Source organism: Kogia breviceps, chromosome 3 (genome assembly GCF_026419965.1).
Source record: "Kogia breviceps isolate mKogBre1 chromosome 3, mKogBre1 haplotype 1, whole genome shotgun sequence".
Lineage (NCBI taxonomy): Eukaryota > Metazoa > Chordata > Mammalia > Artiodactyla > Physeteridae > Kogia > Kogia breviceps.
Genome location: NC_081312.1, coordinates 138,954,877 through 138,979,220, shown reverse-complemented (window position 1 = coordinate 138,979,220; position 24,344 = coordinate 138,954,877). Strand labels below are relative to the sequence as shown.

Here is a 24,344-nt window from a genome sequence, read left to right as displayed (position 1 = left end):
TTGACCTACATTACCCTTTTCATTTCTCCCCTACCCTGACCCTGGAAACCACCATTCTGTTTTCTGTTTCTGTGAAAATGACTTAAAAAAAAAATTCTGCGTGTAAGTGAGGCCATATAGATTGGTCATTCTCTGTCTGGCTTATGTCACTTAGCATATAGCCCTCCAGGTTCAACTATGTTGTCACAAATGGCAGGGTTTCCTTTTTTCTTATGGCAGAATGATATTCCGTTGTATGTCTCTGCCACGCATTTTCTTTATCAGTTCATCCATCAAAGGACATTTAAGTTGTTTCCATATCTTGGCTATTGTGAATAATGGTGCAGTGAACATGGGTGTGCAGTTATTTCTTCAAGACACTGATTTCAATTTCTTTGGATATACACCGAGGACTGGGATTGCTAGATCATACAGTAGTTGCTATGGACCTTTTTGTGAGATTTTTTTTTCACCTTTCTTTAGACCCTTTAATGATTTCTGTACTCAGTACCACCTTAGTAAAGGTGTTTATTTAGAAAAATTTAAAGCAGAGACTAAAAGATTTTCAGAGTTTTCAGGGATTTAAGGATTATTTCGTGTCCCCCATCTGCTCTGTAGATGGGGAAAATAGGTGCAAGAGAGATAGAGACAGAAATAAGGAACAGAACCAGGGAAGCTGGAAGCCAGGAAACAGCCAGTTCTCCCAAATCCTATCTGATGTGCTTTACGTACATGACACTTTTCTTCAGGTCATCTCCAAAGAGTCCCACTGAGGGAGATTCTATCATTTGATGGGAGCATAAAGTATAACCAACATAATCCAGTAACCATACATATTCTTTATGCTCTCCTGTGTTCAGAAAATGCTTGCAGAAAGCATGCCATGTGGTACCTCACTGAGGACTTCATATGTGTGTTCTGTTGTGCCAGGTATAGGGTAGATACAAGGGATATTGTAGATTAATTCTTTGCTGTTTTTGAGGCTACAGTCTACTTGGCGATAAGCATATGAAATTGTTATCTTGGAGAGCTAAAGCGTGCCTGTAATTTCAACAAGATCTAACCTTTAACTATACTTTGAAAGCAGGATAGTTGGAATCTATTTAGGATTCCAAAAGTTGCAGGCTCTGGGGACTACTGTGAATTGTTTCAAGAAATGTGGCAATATCATAGTGCAAGAAGCAATGTTGACGGAAGAATTTGGCAAAATAGAAGGTAAATCTAAAGAATTAGCTCTTAAAACAGCAACAACAATGAAACCTATTAAAATAATGACTAACTTTAGGCCCTTTAAAAACATGGTAGAAAACTTCACAAAGTGATCAGAGTCAAGATGGGGTAGGGGATTAAGAGGTACAAACTATTGATACTATGTGTGTAATAAATAAGCAACAAGGATATATGGTACAGCACAGGGAATATAGCCAGTCTTTAATAATAACTGTAAATGGAGTACAATCTTTAAAAATTGTAAACTTAAAATTAAGGTGTACTCTGTTGTATACCTGAAATTTACATAATTTTATAAATCAACTATACTTCAATTTTAAAAGAAGTGATCAGAGTCAAAGCCTTCTATGGCTTATTGTATCAAAGAATATTAGATACACCGATAAACTTTAGACCTTAAATCAAGTATATGTGATAAAATTTTAGATAGCTCTAGGTGATGGGTATAGAATGTTCACTCTATAATTCTTTTAAACTTTTGTGAGTTTGAGATTTTTTTCATAATAAAATGTTGGGGGAATATTGCTAGCCTAAAAGAATAGAAATAGACTGTAGAACTTCCAAACCAGATTGTGTGTGTGTGTGTGTGTGTGTGTGTGTGTGTGTGTGTGTGTCTCGGGGAGCAGGGTGGTAATGGAGAAGTGATACCAACAACTTGGCCAATACAGTAGGAGTTGTACAAGGTGGTTTACAGAAACAAAGCCAGAAAAAGTACAGTAAACACAGAGAGGCAGATATTAAATAATAAGTAAATTACACAATAAGGAAAGAAAACAATGATTTCAGAATTAGAAAAATGAAACTATCATTAGTTGTAGGTGATAGGTTTATCTACATAGATAATTCACTCAATCTATGAAGAAACTAATTAGAACTACTAATAGAAAGGAAAGTCTCTGGAAGAAAGATCAATACATAAAGGCAGCTTATTACCACCTAGATCCAGACAACCGTGGTATTCACCTGTAGGACTGTGAAAAATAAAAATGTGTGTGTGTGTGTATTTGTGTGAAAATATATAGAGGACTCACACAATTATCCCAATTTCTTAGAGAGCTATAGTAATTAAAACACTCCATTACTGATGTAGGGTGATGTTAAGAGTTCTAAAGGTTGATGAACTTGCCTTAATGAAAGTTAAAATACTAGGCAAAAGACATTATCAAATGAAGAGTGAGGCCCCAGAATGAAAGAAGAAATTTGTATATTTGCAGTGCATACTACCAAGAACAAATTAATGTACAGAAAATATGAAAAAGGAAATAAGACCTTCTAAGAAAAAAAGATCAAGATAACAAATAGGCACTTGAGAGAAGAGGAAATTCAACTGACTTCTAAAGACAGGGAAAAGTATTCAGTCTCATAAGCAATCCAGAATGCAAAATCAATAAGGAGATAGCATTTCATGTCTCTCAGATGAGCAGAAAATTTTTAATTAATGTATTATTATTTTTTGGGTTTTGGCTGCATTTAGTCTTTTCTGCTGCACGTGGGCTTTCTCTAGTTGCGGCGAGCAGGGGCTACTCTTTGTTGCGGTGCATAGGCTTCTCATTGCAGTGGCTTCTCTTGTTGCAGAGCACCGGCTCTAGGTGGGCGGGCTCAGTAGTTGTGGCTCGCGGGCTGTAGAGCGCAGGCTCAGTAGTTGTAGCACAGGGGCTTAGTTGTTCCGTGGCATGTGGGAATCTTCCTGGACCAGGGCTCGAACCCGTGTTCCCTGTATTGGCAGGTGGATTCCTAACCACTGAGCCACCATGGAAGTTCCAGATGGGCACAAATTTTAATGTATGAAAACAGCAAAGTACTTTACAGAGGAAACAAGATATTTTAGAAGATGAATCTGTTGAATTTAAAAATACAATGAGAAACAGAATATATTGTGTTATAGATATAAGGAGATGTAGCAACATGATAAAATATGTGTGGAAATTACCTTCAGGAAAATGATGACCCTTAGGGAGAGAAAGAAGGATGGTGTGGGACTTCAGCTAAATCTGTCATTTGTTCTTTACAAACAGAAGGAGAGGTAGCAACCATAAAGCAAATATGACAACATGGTAACATGTATTTATCCTTGATGATAGGTATATAAATTGAGGTATATACTGTTCTTTATATTTCACATGTTTTCACAGTTAACGTGTCTTTTCAAAAGTCAGTTGCAATAGTCTATGTGGGAGGTGATAAAAAGCTTGTGATCGCTGAGGTTAGATATATACCACGTGGTAAAGGCAAAATTAATGGGCCTTGGAGGTCAGACAGAAAGGTTCCGTGACTCTGTATGTCACAGGGAGAAATGGTCCAGTGGTTGGGTGCAGGCCGGCAGGGAGCTAGCAGGTGGAGGAAACCTCCCTCCTGCTAGATTACCGTAGCCCCCTCGTCCTGTTGGCGTGTTCCCCAAAAGTATTTCACTGAGAAAACACAGCAACCCAGGGTATGAATCTCTGAGGAAGAATTTAGAGTGGACTTGGAAATTTTTCCCCACGAACCCAAGATAATTCTACTGTCAACAAGCAAAGCTCTTGACACAGTAGGAAGTCTTAAGTCAGTTTTTCTCTTGGCATCTGTTCAGACACATATTCCTCCTTTGGAGTTGTTCTGTGCATTTTTGTCAGAATAATTTGGCTGTAGGTTCTGTTTTCAAACTAACAGTGAAGCAAGCGTTTCAGCTTTGTTTCTCACCAACTCTGTCTTACCTCCTATTCCTCACTACTGCCCATGCACTGGCTTCTCTATCGTTGGCTTCTGTCCCGTGCCCCTGACAGCCTGGGGCGCTCTCATCAGTTTGGGGTGGTGGTGACCACTCAGTGGTACCTTCACTGTTCCCTCCTAGCAGCAGCCTCCTAAGGTTGTTGTCTCTCTCCCTAACGACTTTCAGACTCCAGAACTTTCAAACCAGGAACCTCTGAATGTATCTAGCCCGGAGCTATCTCTGAGCCTCTGGACGATTTCCCGTCCTTACACTAAGGGGCATTGAGATTGGTTCAGGAGCACAGAACTACTGGGTGACTGAGGCCCTCAAACCCTTTCCTGTGCTTTCCCCATGCTGTCCTTCACTCTCCACTTCTTGCCACTGTAACTATTTTCCAACTCATCCAGTGCTTTCTTCCACCTACATCATCACCTCAGTTATCCAGGACTTGACCAGTACTCTAAAGTCACAGACATTTTCATCTTTGAGTCTGGATTCAAATTCAATGTATCCAGCTTCATCATTTGAGCTTTCGGCCCACTGGGCCAGTGGTTCTCCACCTTTAGCACATGTCCGGCTCACCCAAAGGGCTTGTTGAAACAAACTCCTGGGCCTCACCTCCAGAGCTTCTTATTCAGTGGGTTTGGGGCAAAGCCTGAAAATTGACATATCTCACAGGTTCCCAGGTAGTACTGATGCTGCTGGTCTTGGGACCACGCTTTGAGAACTTCATGTGTTACCAAATTTGAGATGTTATTGTCACTCATTTGGTGGTTGAGCATAAGGATTGGGCTCAGGAAACCTGGGTGTTCCAGTGTCTTTTGGGTGATACTGTCCTTGCTGTACCTTCCCTCCCCTTTATTCCTCCACCATGTGCTCTTCACTGCTTTGTTGTGTGTGTTCATATTGATGCCCTCATTCCCCAGGAATGAGGGGGCAAGCCATTGTTTGCAGTTCGTAGGAGCAAAAACACTCCTAGGTAGGAATCCTATCTGCTTTTCAGGTGATAAGATCAGCTTAGAGAGGTGGTGAGTTGCCCGTGAGACTACTAGGTGACAGTTCTGGGACAGATGAGAAGCAGTTAACCTTTCCTCAAATCATGGCTGCCTCCCATGTACTTGTGTACTTATTTTCAGACTGGAGAACATCTTTAGAATGCCTCTTTTGGAATACCTTATAGAAGCAGCTTACATTTATATAAGAAAATGAAGTTTTAAGTGAATGGGCTGTATTTGAATCCAGATCCCTCTCCCTCTAGATGTATTTATGAAATTTCCCTTCCCTTTTTCACTGTCTCTTGGCATTTCTAAAAAATTGACTGCCACCACTAAGGTCATTGTTACCATTATCTGATTGGGTGTTTCTGTTATTTTATTCCTCTCTTTGTCTGAAAAGTTCTCAAATACTTATCACATGGTATGTCTTTTGATCAAAGGGTAGCTTGGAGAGACCAGGGTGCTAAGTAGCTAAGAGCACGGTCTCTGGAGCCCACAGAGGAGGCTTAAGTGGTTGGCTGTGATTGTGAGCAACTTACTTAGCATCACTGAACCTCCTGTTCCATATATAAAAAACTGGAATATTGGAATATTTTCTTCCAAGGGCTTTTGTCAGAGTTTAACTAATCTATTTATGCATGTAAAACACCCGAAACATTATTTGCCTTTCAATAAAACGGCAGCCATTAGTCGTGGAAAACCCTCTATCAACATGGTTTACTGTTGCTTGGATAATCCCCAAAAGTTAATTAAAGTAAAGAATCTATGCTATTACCTCTCTGAAACCCTATATTTTAACTTTCAATTTAAGCATTCATTTGCCAATCTTTTGATACCGGACCTGGTACCAAAAGATTTTTCCTGGCGTGGGTCACCTAGTTAAGGTTCCACATTATCTTTGTTGGATGAACCACACCATCTACAAGAGATTATAAAGATGATCATGAAGCACTCTGAGGACAGACTGTTTTTAAATTTTCACAATTTTTTCCTTTCAGTATTTTACATTTGTCTCGCTTATATCTAATTCAATAACTTTTTGTAAATATTTACCATTAGGAAGCATTAAGTAGCTCTCTTTTGGACTATTTTAACAGTTTATGGGCTGTATTGGTTTATTACATAATTATGTGATATACAGCCAGCAGCAAGATAGGGGAGCAAATGCAGATAAATATAGATGGGGGAAGAAATACAACTGACTTGGCCAGAGTGAAAGTAGAGCTCATGAGAGAAGAGTCTCTTGGCTGGTTTCAACCTTCCGTGGATCTCAGAGTGTGAGAACTTTGACTAGTCTGCCGTCTTAGTAAAACGGGAGATCTGTTATTATTGCACTCCGAAAAAATGATATGCACAAGGCTGGCAGAGGGTTTGGAGGCTGCCCTTTTAAGGTGGGAATGTTTAAGGCGGCAGTGCAAGGGACTTTGGTTGGTCAGAGCTTGCTTAATTAGGAGAAAAATTTCTAATCAGGTTTGACCATCTGACCCATTTTCTCAGAGAAAGCCGACAGATTTCAGTTGTATGTCTGCCGCAGATGCTTAGGAGCCTTCCATACTCGGGTTTGGGAATCAAAACACAACCGAGCTGGAACTGCTGAACCGCCGGCTGGCAGGCAGTGATGGGAGGCTGCCTGCTCCTTTGAGCTCCCTGCTGACTCTTGTGCACGTTGTTGATTTACTGGGGAAGAATACACCCCACACGTGCACGCACACCCACACACTCACTTCTTATTTGAAAATACCTTACACCAAACTCCCCCCAGATGGCCTCTTGCAACACCAGGGGTCACACCTCTGGTACAAGCTTCTGGAATTTGTTTCTGTACCTACTGAAGAGTGGGAGGTTCAATGCCTACCAAAGAATGGGAGGGTTAGTTTGCAGAGTTTGAATTGAGGGCAGCTTGTGTCCACACAGAACTTTATTGCCATAAATACCCAACATATTCCGGCCTGGCCACTGGATACTGCCATCTGGTGTTCTAGTAGCAGTCATCGTTGTGAGTGGGCTTGGCGTGGGGCCCTCTTTGGGTGCTTTTGATAACCTTTGCAAGGACTCCTTTCTTGATGGCAAAGGAGCTGCTGTCCAGAGGCTCATAGCAGTGGCCCCCTCAGGATGCTTCCTGGTTATCATCTTAAGTGTTCTTGGGGGAGCCTGAAACAGCCCTGTGTTCACGTGCATCTGCTCTTGGACTGGAGGTCAGAGGCTTCCCACTCCCATCCAGTCCTGTGACCTCCGCTAAGTCACTTGACCTCTCTGTGACTCAGCTTCCTCTTTTGTGACATTGACGCCTTCCATTCTTCTCTCAACCAGACCTTTTTTCCCTGAAGTTGCTTAACAGTAGTCATAATGTCTAAGGGGCTGCTGCCTAGATGTTTCTTAGGTTCCTTTCTGCGGACTGACGTGGGGGTCTCTTGATGAGACCAGCGTGTTCTGGTGGCACGCAAACCTAGATCCCTGACATTCCAGAAAATATACTCAGAATTTCTGTCTGCAGATGTAGTTTGAAGGTTGAAGAGCTATCATGATTCAAGGCATAATGGAGCCAGAACCTGGACCTGACCCACCCCCTTTTTTGGCTGGAGTATTGAAAGCAAATCTAAGACGGCATACCATTTCGTGTATCAGTACTTAAGTATGTTTTTCTGACAATGTAAATTTTTAAAAAATAATTAAAACCCTGCCTAATTGCAAATCCACCCTAATACCACACAAAATTAGCAGCAATTCTTTAATCACATCTAATACCCAGTCTGTGTTAAATTCTCCCCTGCATTGTATTTAAAATATCTTTTTTTTTAACATCTTTATTGGAGTATAATTGTTTTACAATAGTGTGTTAGTTTTTCCTTTGCAACAAACGGAATCAGTTATACATATACATATGTTCCCATATCTCTTCCCTCTTGCATCACCCTCTCTCCCACCCTCCCTATCCCACCCCTCTAGGTGGTCACAAAGCACAGAGGTGATCTCCCTGTGCTATGCAGCAGCTTCCCACTAGCTATCTAATTTACATTTGATAGTGTATATATGTCCCTGCCACTCTCTCACTTCGTCACAGCCCACCCTTCCCCCTCCCCATATCCTCAAGTCCATGCTCGAGTAAGTCTGTGTTTTATTCCCGTCCTACCACTAATCTCTTCATGACATTTTTTTCCCTTAGAGTCCATATATATGTGTTAGCATACGGTATTTGTTTTTCTCCTTCTGACTTACTTCACTCTGTATGACAGACTCCAGGTCCATCCACCTCATTATAAATAACTCAGTTTCATTTCTTTTTATGGCTGAGTAATATTCCATTGTGTATATGTGCCACATCTTCTTTATCCATTCATCTGTTGATGGACACTTAGGTTGCTTCCATGTCCTGGCTATTGTAAATAGAGCTGCAATGAACATTTTGGTACATGAGTCTTTCTGAATTATGGTTTTCTCAGGGTATATGCCCAGTAGTGGGATTGCTGGGTCGTATGGTAGTTCTATTTGTAGTTTTTTAAGGAACCTCCATACTGTTCTCCATAGCGGCTGTATCAATTTACATTCCCACCAGCAGTGCAAGAGGGTTCCCTTTTCTCCACACCCTCTCCAGCATTTATTGTTTCTAGAGTTTTTGATGATGGCCAATCTGACCGGTGTCAGATGATATCTCATTGTAGTTTTGATTTGCATTTCTCTAATGATTAATGAGGTTGAGCATTCTTTCATGTGTTTGTTAGCAATCTGTATATCTTCTTTGGAGAAATGTCTATTTAGTTCTTCTGCCCATTTTTGGATTGGGTTGTTTGTTTTTTTGTTATTGAGCTGCATGAGTTGCTTATAAATTTTGGAAATTAATCCTTTGTCAGTTGCTTCATTTGCAAATATTTTCTCCCATTCTGAGGGTTGTCTTTTGGTCTTGTTTATGGTATCCTTTGCTGTGCAAAAGCCTTTAAGTTTCATTAGGTCCCATTTGTTTATTTGTGTTTTTATTTCCATTTCTCTAGGAGATGGGTCAAAAAGGATCTTGCTGTGATTTATGTCGTATAGTGTTCTGCCTATGTTTTCCTCTAAGAGTTTGATAGTGTCTGGCCTTACATTTAGGTCTTTAACCCATTTTGAGTTTATTTTTGTGTGTGGTATTAGGGATTGTTCTAATTTCATACTTTTACATGTAGCTGTCCAGTTTTCCCAGCATCACTTATTGAAGAGGCTGTCTTTTCTCCACTGTATATCCTTCCCTCCTTTATCAAAGATAAGGTGACCATATGTGTGTGGGTTTATCTCTGGGCTCTCTATCCTGTTCCATTGATCTATATTTCTGTTTTTGTGCCAGTACCATATTGTCTTGATTACTGTAGCCTTGTAGTAGAGTCTGAAGTCAGGGAGCCTAATTCCTCCAGCTCCATTTCTCGTTCTCAAGATTGCTTTGGCTATTCGGGGTCTTTTGTGTTTCCATACAAATTGTGAAATTTTTTGTTCTAGTTCTGTAAAAAATGCCAGTGGTAATTTGATAGGGATTGCATTGAATCGGTAGATTGCTTTGGGTAGTATAGTCATTTTCACAATGTTGATTCTTCCAATCCAAGAACATGGTATATTTCTCCACCTATTTGTATCATCTTTAATTTCTTTCATCAGTGTCTTATAGTTTTCTGCATACAAGTCTTTTGTCTCCTTAGGTAGGTTTATTCCTAGGTATTTTATTCTTTTTGTTGCAATGGTAAATGGGAGTGTTTTCTTAATTTCACTCTCAGATTTTTCATCATTAGTGTATAAGAATGCCAGAGATTTCTGTGCATTCATTTTGTATCCTGCAACTTTACCAAATTCATTGATTAGCTCTAGTAGTTTTCTTGTAGCATCCTTAGGATTCTCTATGTATAGTATCATGTCATCTGCAAACAGTGACAGCTTTACTTCTTCTTTTCCTATTTGGATTCCTTTTATTTCTTTTTCTTCTCTGATTGCTGTGGCTAGAACTTCCAAAACTAGGTTGAATAAGAGTGGTGAGAGTGGGCAACCTTGTCTTGTTCCTGATCTTAGTGGAAATGGTTTCAGTTTTTCACCATTGAGAACGATGCTAGCTGTGGGTTTGTCATATATGGCCTTTATTATGTTGAGGAAAGTTCCCTGTATGCCTACTTTCTGCAAGGTTTTTATCATAAATGAGTGTTGAATTTTGTCAAAAGCTTTCTCTGCACCTATTGAGATGATCATATGGTTTTTCTCCTTCAGTTTGTTGATATGGTGTATCACGTTGATTGATTTGCGTATATTGAAGAATCCTTGCATTCCTGGCATAAACCCCACTTGATCATGGTGTATGATCCTTTTAATGTGCTGTTGGATTCTGTTTGCAAATATTTTGTTGAGGATTTTTGCGTCTATGTTCATCAGTGATATTGGCCTGTAGTTTTCTTTCTTTGTGACGTCTTTGTCTGGTTTTGGTATCAGGGTGATGTTGGCCTCATAGAATGAGTTTGGGAGTGTTCCTCCCTCTGCTATCTATTGGAAGAGTTTGAGAAGGATAGGTGTTAGCTCTTCTCTAAATGTTTGATAGAATTCGCCTGTGAAGCCATCTGGTCCTGGGCTTTTGTTTGCTGGAAGATTTTTAATCATAGTTTCAATTTCAGTGCTTGTGATTGGTCTGTTCATATTTTCTATTTCTTCCTGGTTCAGTCTCGGCAGGTTGTGCATTTCTAAGAATTTGTCCATTTCTTCCAGGTTGTCCATTTTATTGGCATAGAGTTGCTTGTAGTAATCTCTAATAATCTTTTGTATTTCTGCAGTGTCAGTTGTTACATCTCCTTTTTCATTTCTAATTCTATTGATTTGAGTCTTCTCCCTTTTATTCTTGATGAGTCTGGCTAATGGTTTATCAATTTTATTTATCTTCTCAAAGAACCAGCTTTTAGTTTTATTGATCTTTGCTATTGTTTCCTTCACTTCTTTTTCATTTATTTCTGATCTGATCTTTATGATTTCTTTCCTTCTGCTAAATTTGGGGGTTTTTTGTTCTTCTTTCTCTAATTGCTTTAAGTGCAAAGTTAGGTTGTTTATTCGAGATGTTTCCTGTTTCTTAAGGTATGATTGTATTGCTATAAACTTGCCTCTTAGAACTGCTTTTGCTGTATCCCATAGGTTTTGGGTCGTTGTGTCTCCATTGTCATTTGTTTCTAAGTATTTTTTGATTTCCTCTTTGATTTCTTCAGTGATCACTTCGTTATTAAGTAGTGTATTGTTTAGCCTCCATGTGTTGGTATTTTTTACAGATCTTTTCCTATAATTGATATCTAGTCTCATAGCGTTGTGGTCGGAAAAGATACTTGATACGATTTCAATTTTCTTAAATTTGCCAAGGCTAGATTTGTGACCCAAGATATGATCAATCCTGGAGAATGTTCCATGAGCACTTGAGAAAAATGTGTATTCTGTTGTTTTTGGATGGAATGTCCTATAAATATCAATTAAGTCCATCTTGTGTAATGTATCATTTAAAGCTTGTGTTTCCTTATTTATTTTCATTTTGGATGATCTGTCCATTGGTGAAAGTGGGGTGTTAAAGTCCCCCATTATAATTGTGTTACTGTCGATTTCCCCTTTTAAGGCTGTTAGTATTTGCCTTATGTATTGAGGTGCTCCTATGTTGGGTGCATAAATATTTACAATTGTTATATCTTCTTCATGGATCGATCCCTTGATCATTATGTAGTGTCCTTCTTTGTCTCTTGTAATAGTCTTTATTTTAAAGTCTATTTTATCTGATATGAGAATTGCTACTCCAGCTTTCTTCTGATTTCCATTTGCATGGAATATCTTTTTCCATCCCCTTACTTTCAGTCTGTATGTGTCCCTAGGTCTGAAGTGAGTCTCTTGTAGACAGCATATATATGGGTCTTGTTTTTGTATCCATTCAGCCAGTCTGTGTCTTTTGATGGGAGCATTTAATCCATCTACATTTAAGGTAATTATCGATATGTATGTTCCTATTACCATTTACTTAATTGTTTCGGGTTGTTCTTGTAGGTCTTTTCCTTCTCTTGTGTTTCTTGCCTAGAGAAGTTCCTTTAGGATTTGTTGTAGAGCTGGTTTGGTGGTGCTGAACTCTCTCAGCTTTTGCTTGTCTGTAAAGGTTTTAATTTCTCCATCAAATCTGAATGAGATCCTTGCTGGGTAGAGTAATCTTGGTTGTAGGTTTTTTTCCTTCATCACTTTAAATATGTCCTGCCACTGCCTTCTGGCTTGTAGAGTTTCTGCTGAAAGATCAGATGTTAACCTTATGGGGATTCCCTTGTGTGTTATTTGTTGTTTTTCCCTTGCTGCTTTTAATATGTTTTCTTTGTATTTAATTTTTGACAGTTTGATTATTATGTGTCTTGGCGTGTTTCTCTTTGGGTTTATCCTGTATGGAACTCTCTCTGCTTCCTGGACTTGATTGACTATTTCCTTTCCTATATTAGGGAAGTTTTCAACTATAATCTCTTCAAATATTTTCTCAGTCCCTTTCTTTTTCTCTTCTTCTTCTGGGACCCCTATAATTCGAATGTTGGTACGTTTAATGTTGTCCCAGAGGTCTCTGAGACTGTCCTCAGTTCTTTTCATTCTTTTTTCTTTCTTCTGCTCTGCAGTAGTTATTTCCACTATTTTATCTTCCAGGTCACTTATCCGTCCTTCTGCCTCAGTTATTCTGCTATTGATCCCATCTAGAGTATTTTTCATTTCATTTATTGTGTCGCTCATCGTTTCTTGCTTCCTCTTTATTTCTTCTAGGTCCCTGTTAACTGTTTCTTGCAAATTGTCTATTCTATTTCCAAGATTTTGCATCATCTTCACCATCATTATTCTAAATTCTCTTTCAGGTAGATTGGCTATTACCTCTTCATCTGTTAGGTCTGGTGTGTTTTTATCTTGCTCCTTCATCTGTTGTGTGTTTTTCTGTCTTCTCATTTCGCTTATCTTACTGTGTTTGGGGTCTCCTTTTTGCACGCTGCAGGTTCGTAGTTCCTGTTGTTTTTGGTGGCTGTCCCCAGTGGCTAAGGTTGGTTCAGTGGGTTCAGTAGATTCCCTGGTTGGGGGGACTAGTGCCTCTGTTCTGGTGGATGAGGCTGGATCTTGTCTTTCTGGTGGGCAGGTCCTCGTCTGGTGGTGTGTTTGGGGATGTTGGTAACCTTATTATGATTTTAGGCAGCCTCTCTGCTAATGGATGGGGCTGTAGACCTGTCTTGCTCTTTGTTGGGGATAGGGTGTCCAGCACTGTTCTTTGCTGGTCCTTGATTGAAGCTGGGTCTTGGTGTTGAGATGGAGATCTCTGGGAGATTTTCGCCGTCTGATATTACGTGGAGCTGGGAGGTCTCTTGTGGACTAGTGTCTTGAGGTTGGTTCTCCCACCTCAGGGACACCGCCCTGGTGCCTGGCTGGGGCACCAAGAATCTTTAATCCACACGGCTCAAAATAAAAGGTAGAATAAATAGAAAGGAAAGAAAAGGAAGGAAGGAGGGAGGGAGGGAAGGAAGGAAGAAATGAAGGAAGGAAGCAAGAAAGGAAGGAAGGAAGGTGCAGAGGAAGAAAGGGAGGAAGGAAGAGAGGAAGGGAGGAAAGAAGGGGGAAGGAAGGAAGAAAGGAGGGAAGGAGGGAAGAAAGGAAGAAAGAAAGGGAGAAGACAGAGTAGTATAAAGTATAGTTATTAAAATAAAAAATAATTATTAAGAAGAAAAATTTCCTTTAAAAAAAAAAACAGAAAAATGGGTCGGTCTAACCCTAGGACAAATGGTGAAAGCAAAGCTATACAGACAAAATCTCACACAGCAGCACACACATACACACTCACAAAAAGAAAAAAAAGGGAAAATAATAGTATATCTTGCTCCCAAAGTCCACCTCCTCAACTTGGGATGATTCGTTGTCTATTCAGGTTTTCAACAGATGCAGGGCACTTAAAGTTGATTGTGGAGCTTTAATCCGCCGCTTCTGACGCTGCTGGGAGAGACCTCCCCCTCTCCTCTCTGTTCACACAGCTCCTGGGGTTCAGCTTTGGACTTGGTCCCGCCTCTGCGTGTAGGTTGTCGGAGGGCGACTGCCCTTCGCTCAGACAGGACGATGTTAAAGGAGCAGTTGATTCGGGGGCTCCAGCTCACTCAGGCTGGGGGGAGGGAGTGGCACGGGGGCGGGGCGAGTCCGCGGCGGCAGAGGCCGACGTGACGCTGCACAGGCCCAAGGCGCGCCGTGCGTTCTCCCGGGGAAGCTGTCCCTGGATCCCGGGACCCCGGCAGTGGCGGACTGCACGGGCTCCCGGGAGGGCCGGTGTGGAGAGTGACCTGTGCTCACACACAGGCCTCTTGGTGGTGGCAGCAGCAACCTTAGCGACCGACACCTGTCTCTACTGTCTGTGTCGCGCCCGTTTCTGGAGTTCCTCTACGCGGTGCTCTTAATCCCTTCACCTCACACCCGAGGAAGCAAAGAGGCAAGAAAAAGTCTCTTGTCTCTTCGGCAGCTCCGCGCCCGCTTCTGGGGCTCCTTTAAGCGGCGCACTTAATCTCCTCTCCTCGCGCCCAGACAGCAAAGAGGGAGGAAAAGGTCTCTTGCCTCTTCGGCAGCTCCAGACTTCTCCCGAACTCCCTCCCGGCCAGCAGTGGCGCACTAGCCCCCTTCAGGCTGTTTTCACTCTGCCAACTCCAGACCTTTCCCTGGGATCCGACTGAAGCCCGAGCCTCAGCTCCCGGCCCCGCCCGCCCCGGCGGGCGAGCAGACAAGCCTCTCGGGCTGGTGAGTGCCGGTCGGCACCAATCCTCTGCGGGAATCTCTCTGCTTTGCCCTCCGCATCCCTGTGGCTGAGCTGTCCTCCGCGGCTCCGGAGCTTCCCCTTCCGGCGCCCGCAGTCTCCGCCCGCGAAGGGGCCTCTAGTGTGTGTGAGTCTTTCCTCCTTCACGGCTCCCTCCCACTGGCGTAGGTCCCGTCCCTATTCTTTTGTCCCTGTTTATTCTTTTTTCTTTTGCCCTACCCAGATATGTGGGGAGTTTCTTGCCTTTTTGGAGGTCTGAGGTCTTCTGCCAGCGTTTGGTGGGTGTTCTATAGGAGAAGTTCCACGTGTAGATGTATTTCTGATGTCTCTGTGAGGAGGAAGGAGATCTCCGCGTCTTACTCTTCCGCCATCTTTAAGCCGTCTCCCTAAAATGTCATTTTTATACTTTGTTAATATCAGGATCCAAACAAGGCCTGTAGTGGTTGGTGGTTTTTTTAAAAAACAGCTTTGGGCTTCCCTGGTGGCGCAGTGGTTGAGAGTCCGCCTGCCGATACAGGGGACATGCGTTCATGCCCCAGTGCGGGAAGATCCCACATGCCGCGGAGAGGCTGGGCGGGCCCGTGAGCCATGGCCGCTGAGCCTGCGCGTCCGGAGCCTGTGCTCCGCAACGGGAGAGGCCACAGCAGTGAGCGGTCCGCGTACCGCAAACAAACAAACAAACAAAAACCCAGCTTTATTGACATGGAGTTTGCATACTACACAACTGGCCCATTTAAAATTTATATTTCAGCCTTTTTTAGTGTATTCACAAGATTGTGCAACCGTTACCACAATCTAATTTTAGAACATTTGTTTCCCTCCTACAATAAGCCCTGTGTCCATTAACAGTCATTCCCCAGGTTCCCCTCTCCCTTCCTCAGCCTTTGCAACCTCTAGTCCTATCTGCCTCTATAGATTTGACTATTCTGGATACTTCATATAAATAGAATCATACAGTTTGTGGTCCTTTGTGATGGGCTTCTTTCACTTAGCACAGTGTTTCCATATTGTTGCATGTATCATACTCAGTGCCTTTTTTTGCCAAATCAAGGTACATTGTATGGCTAAACTACATTGTATTCATCCACTCATCAGTTGATGGACATTTGAGTTGTTTCCACCTTTTGGCTATTATGAATAATACTACTATGAACATTCATGTACAAATGTTTATATGGTCATATGTTTTTACTTTTCCTAGATATATGCCTAGGAGTAGAATTGCTGTTTAATCTTTTGAGGAACTACCAAATTGTTTTCCACAACAGCTGCGCCATTTTACATCCCCATTAGCAGTGTGTGAAGGTTCCAAATTCTCCATAACCTCGCCAACACTCCTTACTGTCTGTCTTTTTTACTGTAGTGTCCTACTGGGTATGCACTGGTACGATATTGTGGTTTTTCTTTGTGTTTTCCTGATGGCTGCTGGTGTTGAGAATATTTTCATGTGTTTTTGACCATTTTTATCTCTTCTTTGGGGAAGTGTCTATTCAAGATCCAATGACCATTTTTAATTGTTTTTTTGAAAATCATTAGTTGTAAGAGGTTTTATATATTCTGGATACAAGTCCTTATCAGATATATAATTTGCACATATTTTCTCCCATTCTGTGGGTTGTGTCTTCACTTTTTTAATGATTTCTTTTGCAGTTCAATGTTTAAAATTTTGATGTAGTCCAGTTTATTTTTTTTTTCATTTGCTGCATATGCTTTTAGTATTGTATTTTAAAAGTCTTTGCCTAACCCAAGGTCATAAAAATTTGCTCCTGGGCTTCCCTGGTGGCGCAGTGGTTGAGAATCCGCCTGCCGATGCAGGAAACACGGGTTCATGCCCTGGTCCGGGAAGATCCCACATGCCGCGGAGCAACTAAGCCCGTGAGCCATGGCCGCTAGGCCTGCGCGTCCGGAGCCTGTGCTCCACAACGGGAGAGGCCACAACAGTGAGAGGCCCGCATACCGCAAAAAAAAAAAAAAAAAAAAAAAAAAAAAAAAAAAAAAAAAAATTTGCTCCTTTATTTTCTTCTAAGAGTTAGAGATTGTTCTTACATTTAGGTCAGTGATCCATTTGTAGTTAATTTTTATGTGTCATGTGAGATAGGAGGTCTAACTTCATTGTTTTGCACGTGGTTATCCAATTGTCTCAGCACCGTTTGTTAAAACGACTATTCTTTTCCCACTGAAGTGTCTTGGCACGCTTGTTGAAAATCAGTTGTCTGCAAAGGTAAGGGTTAATTTCGGGATTCTCAATTCTGTTCTGTTTACCTATATGTCTATTTTTATGTCAGTACCATACTATCTTTGTTACTGTAGCTTTGTAATAAATATGTTTCTTAAAACTCTGTTAGTCTGTGTGTCTTTTTCACCTCTACCAGCAAGCCATTTATTTGTGAAAAACCTGGGTTATTTTTATAATATTTACAATGATGGGATTTGGCTCATTGTATCCTGGTAGTGTCACTTACCATGTTCCTCTCTCTCTCTCTCTCTCTCTCTCTCTCTCTCTCTCTCTCTTTTTTTAAACTATTAGCTTTTTAAACTATTAGGGTTTTTTTTCTTTTTTTGTAAACTTAGATTTATATTTAGATTCTTAATGAAATTCATATTCAGTTATATATTTACTTATTTTTTCTCTATTGCCAAGAATACTTCCTAGGTGGTACTGTATGTATACTTCCTGTTATATCAGTCAGAAGGCATATGCTGTGTCGTTATCCCACTGACATTTAAAATTGATCATTGGGTTTGGATCAGACTGATCCTTCTGTTATAAAGTCCCCCATTAACTTGTTACTTATTGGTTTTAGCAGCCAGTCATGCTTGTTTCGATCTATTGACTATTTCATTAAGAGTTGTAAAATGATGATTTTGGAATTCTCTTATTCCTTCTGCATTTATTAGCTTTGTTTCTTTTTCCTTTATCAATTTTCGGTATGAGCTGGTGCCCTAGCAACCTCTTAAGGTGATCAATGATGATTTCAAAGAATCTTTATTGAATTTTACGTTCCTGTTTTGACCAATTGCCGTCTTCATTCTTCCTGATGCTCAAATTGCCCCTCACATGAAATGAATTATATGATGTCTGGGGTTTGCTTCAAATAATCCATGAGAGGGCATGTGGGTAAGGGAGTAGATGAGTCACGAATGGCCATGAGTTATTATTGTTGAAGTTGGTCAGTGGGCACATTGTTCTGTCCTCTCTTCTTTTGTGTGAGGTTTTAAAAATCGCCCCATGTTTGGCCATTGGCTATCCCTTGATGTCAGTCCAATGTCATTTTGATAACTTCCTTGATCCTCAGGCACAAGAAGCCCCAGGAACATTTTATACATCTCCTGTCCCAAAGCTAGAATCAGTCATTTCTCCAAGGATCCTGCATTTCTTATAGTGAGAAATGGTGTTGGAAGACCACCTGGCTGACGCACTGGGGGTGCTCATTGCCACCCGGTTGTCCTTGCCCTTAGTCTTTGCAGTGGACACAAGTAGAAAATGTTTTCAGAAAAAGAAAAATGAATCAGACATTCAGATCAATGTTTGCATTCAGATGAAAGATTGCAGGGTTTTCATTTAACTTCTTTGCTTTGTTTATTTCATGCTAAAAATCTTGATTTCTAACAACTAACATAATTACTCATTTACTTTGTCCTAATTATATATAATATCTACCTACTTAGATAATGTAATATACTAATTTTATAGTGTGTGTATTTGTGTGTATATTTAGGGGGAAGAGTAGTATTAGTTTTGAAATAATGATATCAATATTTAACAAGTCTACTATGGTCCATTTTATCTTTAAGATGTATCTCACTGGGGATGGGTATTGTCAAAAGACTGTTTTTCAAAGTTAGGCTGTTGGTTCCATACACTGTTAGGTTCATTTGTTTCAATTTGCTTTAGATTTTTAGGTGTTGAGTTTTACCGGTGTGTGATTTCATCTGGTTCTAAAGTGAAGACTGTAGTACAAGGAAAATTAAGAGGTTTAATTTCCATTCTTGTTCCCTTGTCCCTGTTTTCTTCTTCTTTCCATTAAGAATCATTTTGATTAGTACGAGATTTATCCTTCTAATGTTTTTAAAAATACATATTAACAGTACAAAATAGAGGATATTTTCCTCCCTTTATCACGAAGGTTAGCATACTGTATACTCTTGGGCACTTTACTTTGTCATTTTACAGTATATCCTGAACAATCTTTCTTCTTGAATATGTTCGTTTGACCCTTTTTATCAGACTGGTTTTATATTTGCATCTTATTTAAGAGCATTGTGGGATATGGCTGTCTGTTATTAATTATACCGTAAAATACTGAGAGTTAGGGACTTAACTGTGAGTTTTATGAAAAGTTTCTGTTCTTTCCTCCTCATCATAGAATATGATAAATGCCTTACCTTTTTTTTTTTTATTCTCTCTCTCTCAGTCTAAAGGAATTCCTGCCCAAAGAATACATCAAGCAGAGAGGAGCTGAAAAGAGAATATTTCAGGTACTAGAAATGTTCAGGACTTTATTATTCTTCTCACTTTATTATTCTCCTCATGCATCCACAAAGCCTATTCTCATTTATTAGTCCAAGAGGGGCCTCTGCACATGATAGTTTCATACCCCATGCATGTACTCTGCTTATATAATAAATGATTTGTGACTCTGGAGTAAAGAAGCTGACAGTTCTCCTTTGGGCAGATTTATTATCTTAATCCATACCTTCTTGCTAAAGGTTACTCAGCCCTTCTGAGAAAAATGTGCATACATTTAATTTCAGAGACGTTATCTTGGAAGCATTGAAACAAGGCAATTTGCCATTAAAATGCATTGGGGAAGACACTTCAAGAAGCTTTTTTTAATCCTGAGATTTGTTTTTTGAACCTCAGAATTTGGGAACTGGTGTCTTTTTAAACTCCAGGTTTATTCTATAATTCAGAAAGTTATCTATTCTAGGCAACCAGTAAAAAAAAAAAAAGCCCTGTCATCAACTTTGCCAGGAAACAATCACTCTAGTGAATCCAAAATACCAAAGTGTTTTGGCATTGAAATGTAAATATAAATTGGAAGAGATAAATTTCATGTGTATAAAAACATATTTTTAAAAATCCAGTATTGTTTGCACACACTGAGATGTCCAGGCATTTATATATCCTGCTCTTTGGAAAACTTTATCTTTTGCCTGGATGTTAGAATCCAGGACAAGAACATTTTTCTACTTCTCCTTTCTTTTTTTTTGTGGTATGCGGGCCTCTCACTGTTGCGGCCTCTCCCATTGCGGAGCACAGGCTCAGCGGCCATGGCTCACGGGCCTATCCGCTCCGCGGCATGTGGGATCTTCCCGGACCGGGGCACAAACCCGTGTCCCACGCGTCGGCAGGCGGACTCGCAACCAGTGCGCCACCAGGGAAGCCCGTCTAGTTCTCCTTTGATGTGTTGGTCCTGAACCTTTTGGAACGTGGAGCCCTTTGAAAATTAGGTTACAATTATGGACCCTGTTCTTGCCATGCTGATGTGCATGAATTGTTGCATATAACTGTGAAATCTAGAGGGAATTTGGGTTCACATTCTAGTTAAGAAACTGCATTAGCACTTTCTGTGTGCTCTGACCCTCGGTCAGCAGGGACATGCATCCACAAAGGCATAGACACCATGTGGAATAACACCTCTCACAAAGTCCACCTGCTGTCAGAGCTGCAGTAACTGGTCCCTGCCTCTGTCACGTTTGTAGGAGCACAAGAACTGTGGAGAGATGAACGAAATAGAAGCCAAGGTCAAGTATGTCAAACTCGCCCGGTCTCTCCGGACGTACGGTGTGTCCTTCTTCCTGGTGAAGGTGAGTTGGGCGTGATGGAGGGGGCGTTTGCCTCTGCCACCTCTTTTGTTAAAGGGTTTGCTGTTAACCTTGACTGTCATCTCTAGACCCCTAACATTTGCACATGGAGCATCTGGGCAGTGGTGACCTGAGTTGAGCCGGGGGACAGACATGAGGTGTAAGAGCTGTGAGGCTGGTGAGTGAGCTTGGCTGCCTGCAGGCCTCAGGACAACTGTGTCTTGGCTCTGCTCTCAGTCACTGCTATAAAGTCCCTGAAGGGGAGTGCCTTTACTTTCGCTTGCTAGCACTTTCCCCTGAGAATGTTTCACTTAAGATCTTCCAGAGTGCACTGGACTAAGTGATGATTGTTGGCCACTGCAGGCCAAATCAAATCAAATGTGGTAGTTACGGTACTGAATTTGTATCCTTTTAGATGGGTCTTGGGATTTTCTGTGGCCTTCAGATCTGTTTTCATATGAATTGCTGACCTTCCTACTAGAGGGACAAAGGTGGGTCTTTGAAATTCAACCTGTGAGCAAGCAGAGGGTGTGTTCTTGAGTTCACTAGGAAGCCCTCCCAGTAGCTTCCTTCCCCGTTTTCATATCCTGACCTCACATACTCTCTAGGAGTCATCCCTCTGGTAGGTTTCATTACTTCCACTTGCTTTGCTGTGACTCTGGGTCTCCTGCCTCTTGCTCTTCACCCTGGAGAAAGCTCTACCATGTGATGAACTTTCTTGTGCTGCTTAAGGCCCAGGGGAGTGTTACCAGCTGTGTTGCAGCTGCTTCTAGGGACTGAAGTTGGAAGGTCAGTGACAGGGCAGTGTCTATTCCCACAGCTAAAAAGAACAGGAAAAGAAAGACGTTTTGCTGTCTACTAGAATGTTTGGGGATATGGATGCTTTTCTTGACTCCAGTCCTCATTGGAGGAAGCTGCTTCATTTGGGGCAAAGAGAAATAAAGATATTATATGGAAAAAAGGTGTATGTTTAATGCTGATTAGTTATTTCAGCCCAACAGCTCTCAGCTTTATACCAGAAAATGCTGGGGCCCTTGCAAATAAAAAAGCATAGGTGAATCACTTTGTTTTTAAGAAAAATAATTTAGAAATTGAATTTTTCATTTTAGTGTGTTTTAAACTGTCAGTCAGTTTTTGAATGGTACTGATGATGGTATTCTAGGTAATGACTAGGTAATTTCCCAATATTAATAGCGACAATAATAACAGTAAACAATTATATGTCAAGCATGTCTTATTCAAATCTGTCAGCATCCCAATGGCAGAATTACTGCTATTATCTTCTTTTTATAAATGAGAATCAAGGCCAGAAAGATCAATGACTCAGCTAAGACCATAAGCCTAGTAACTGTAGGAGGTAGGACTTGAATTCAGGTCTCTCTGACTTAAAAGCCTGTGCTCCCAGGCAGTGGGCTATGCTGACTTACCTAGGGTGGCCCCATTTGATATGTGCTCACCTGCTTTCATTACCCTACCCCCCACACACCCCCACCATGAGTACTTGGTGAGATCTGCTTGTATTAGAAGAAAAGTCTGCTTTTCATTTATTTATTTAAATTTATTTATTTATTTACTTTTGGCTGCGTTGGGTCTTCATTGCTGCATGCGGGCTTTCTCTAGTTGCAGCGAGCAGGGGCTACTCTGTTGCAGTGCGTGGGCTTCTCATTGCAGTGGCTTCTCTTGTTGCAGAGCATTGGCTCTAGGCGCGCGGGCTTTAGTAGTTGTGGCACGTGGGCTCGGTAGTTGCAGCATGTGGGCTCAGTAGTTGTGGCTCGCGGGCTCTAGAGCACAGGCTCAGTAGTGTGGTGCATGGACTTAGTTGCTCCGTGGTATGTGGGATCTTCCCTGACCAGAGCTTGAACCTGTGTCCCCTGCATTGGCAGGCAGATTCTTAACCATTGCGCACCAAGAAGTCCCGGCTTTTCATTTATTATTCTGATGAGTTCTAATACCTCACAAAGATTAAGTCTTTTTCATCATCTCCAATGATACTGGCATCATTTTTCATGGTTGTGTGGGTTTGAGTTTTTCTCTAGTCCTTCATATATGAAATTTATCTCCCAAATTCATATTGTTTTCTATTAATACCATCAAACTTCACACAGAGTCAGTTTCAGTGTTGTGCATAAAGGTCAGTAAATTTAGGAAAATACATAGCACACAGCAGTCTGCATGTAATTAAAAAGAGACATTGAATAGAAAGTTCCAGAAAAGAGAAATTTGTTCTCCAAATATAATTTAGGGCCTGGGAAGAATCTGTCCACGGCTAGTAGGATAATTAGAGGTAAAACACAGATCTTATGGTTATTGCAAGGTCTTGCAGGTTTGGTCAAATGAAAACTTTTCTTTTACAGAAGTATTTAAGGCAAAGTAAGAAAGTAATGCAAATTTTCTTCCTTCTTCCTTTCCTCCCTTCATTTCTTCCTTTTCATTTTTTAAAAATTACATCTCTTTGAAGAAGGTCAAGGTCAGGAGGTAGGCAGCACTGACAGCTTTCATATACATGTTAGACATTCACATTTTGTTTTTCATTACTTTTATTTTTTGTCACTATAAAAGTGAGTACACTGCTCTTTTCAATTTTTTGCTCAATGGTCTTATTTAGTGTACATTTTATTTTTAAGTTGATTTTGATAGAGTTTACTTGATCATATTTTGCCCTATTTTAGAAGTAAATTCAGGAATAATGCAATATTATGAATTAATATATTTAATAAATCAGATCATCAGGTCAAATAAGGTGACATCATATGCACTGAACTATCTAGAAAAGAAATATAGAAAACAGTCTCATTCACAGTAGCATCAAAAACAGTAAAGTACTTAGGAATAAGTTAAGCCAAGGAAATGAAAGATGTATATGATGAAAACATTAAAACAATGATGAAAGAAATCAAAGAAGTACATGAACAGATATCCTGGGTTCTTGGATTGGAAGAATTAAAATTATTAAAATGTCCATACTATTCAAAGCCATCTATAGATTCAATGAAACTGGTCCTCTATCTTACATCATTCACAACAATTCACTGAAAATGGATTAAGGACTTAAGTGTAAGCCATAAAACTATAAAAATCCTAGAAGAAAACATAGGTGGTAAACTCCTTGACAGGGTCCTAGGCAATGGTTTTTTGGATATGACATCAAAAGCACAAGCAACAAAAGCAAACACAAACAAGTTGGACTACATCAAACTAAAAAACTTGTGCACATCAAAAGAAACAACAAAAGGAAAAGGCAACCTACAGAAAGGAGAAAATATTTGCAAACCATGTATCTGGTAAGGGGTTTATACCCAAAATATATAAGCAATTCTTTATAACTCCATAGCAAAAAATCAAAAAACAAAACCCAAAATAATCCAATTAAAATGGGCAAAGGACATGAGTAGACATTTTTCCAAAGAGGATATTCAGATAGCCATGAGATACATGGAAAGGTACTCAGCATCACTAACATCAGGGAAATACAGATCAAAGCCACAAGGAGATATCACCTCACCCCTGTTATAAAAAAATGACAGGGAATAACAAGGGTTAGCAAGGATGTGGAGAGAAGAGAGTCCTTGTGCACTGTTGGTAGAAATGTAAATTGGTACAGCTGCTGTGGTGAACAGTGTGGAGGACCCTCAAAAATTTAAAAATAGAACTGCCACATGACCCAGCAATCCCACTTCTGGATATATATCTGAAGGAATTGAAATCACAAGCTCAAAGAGATATCTGTATTCCTTTGTTCTTTGCACCATTATTTACAATATCTGAAGGAATTGAAATCACAAGCCCAAAGAGATATCTGTATTCCTTTGTTCTTTGCACCATTATTTACAATAACCAAGATATGGAAACAATCTAACTGTCCACCAGCAGATGAATAGATAAA

General features: G+C 40.5%; 1 protein-coding gene across 7 annotated transcripts in view; it reads left to right on the top strand.

Annotated features, from left to right (window-relative positions):
* Positions 1–24,344, top strand: part of TLN2 (talin 2) — a 463,505-nt gene that overhangs the window by 262,096 nt on the left and 177,065 nt on the right. For all 7 annotated transcript variants that reach the window (XM_067029739.1, XM_059058563.2, XM_067029737.1 and 4 more), the window contains 2 exons: positions 19,069–19,132; positions 20,360–20,464. In XM_067029739.1, coding sequence (XP_066885840.1) covers positions 19,069–19,132; positions 20,360–20,464 — 169 coding nt within the window. The remainder of the gene's footprint in view (positions 1–19,068; positions 19,133–20,359; positions 20,465–24,344) is intronic.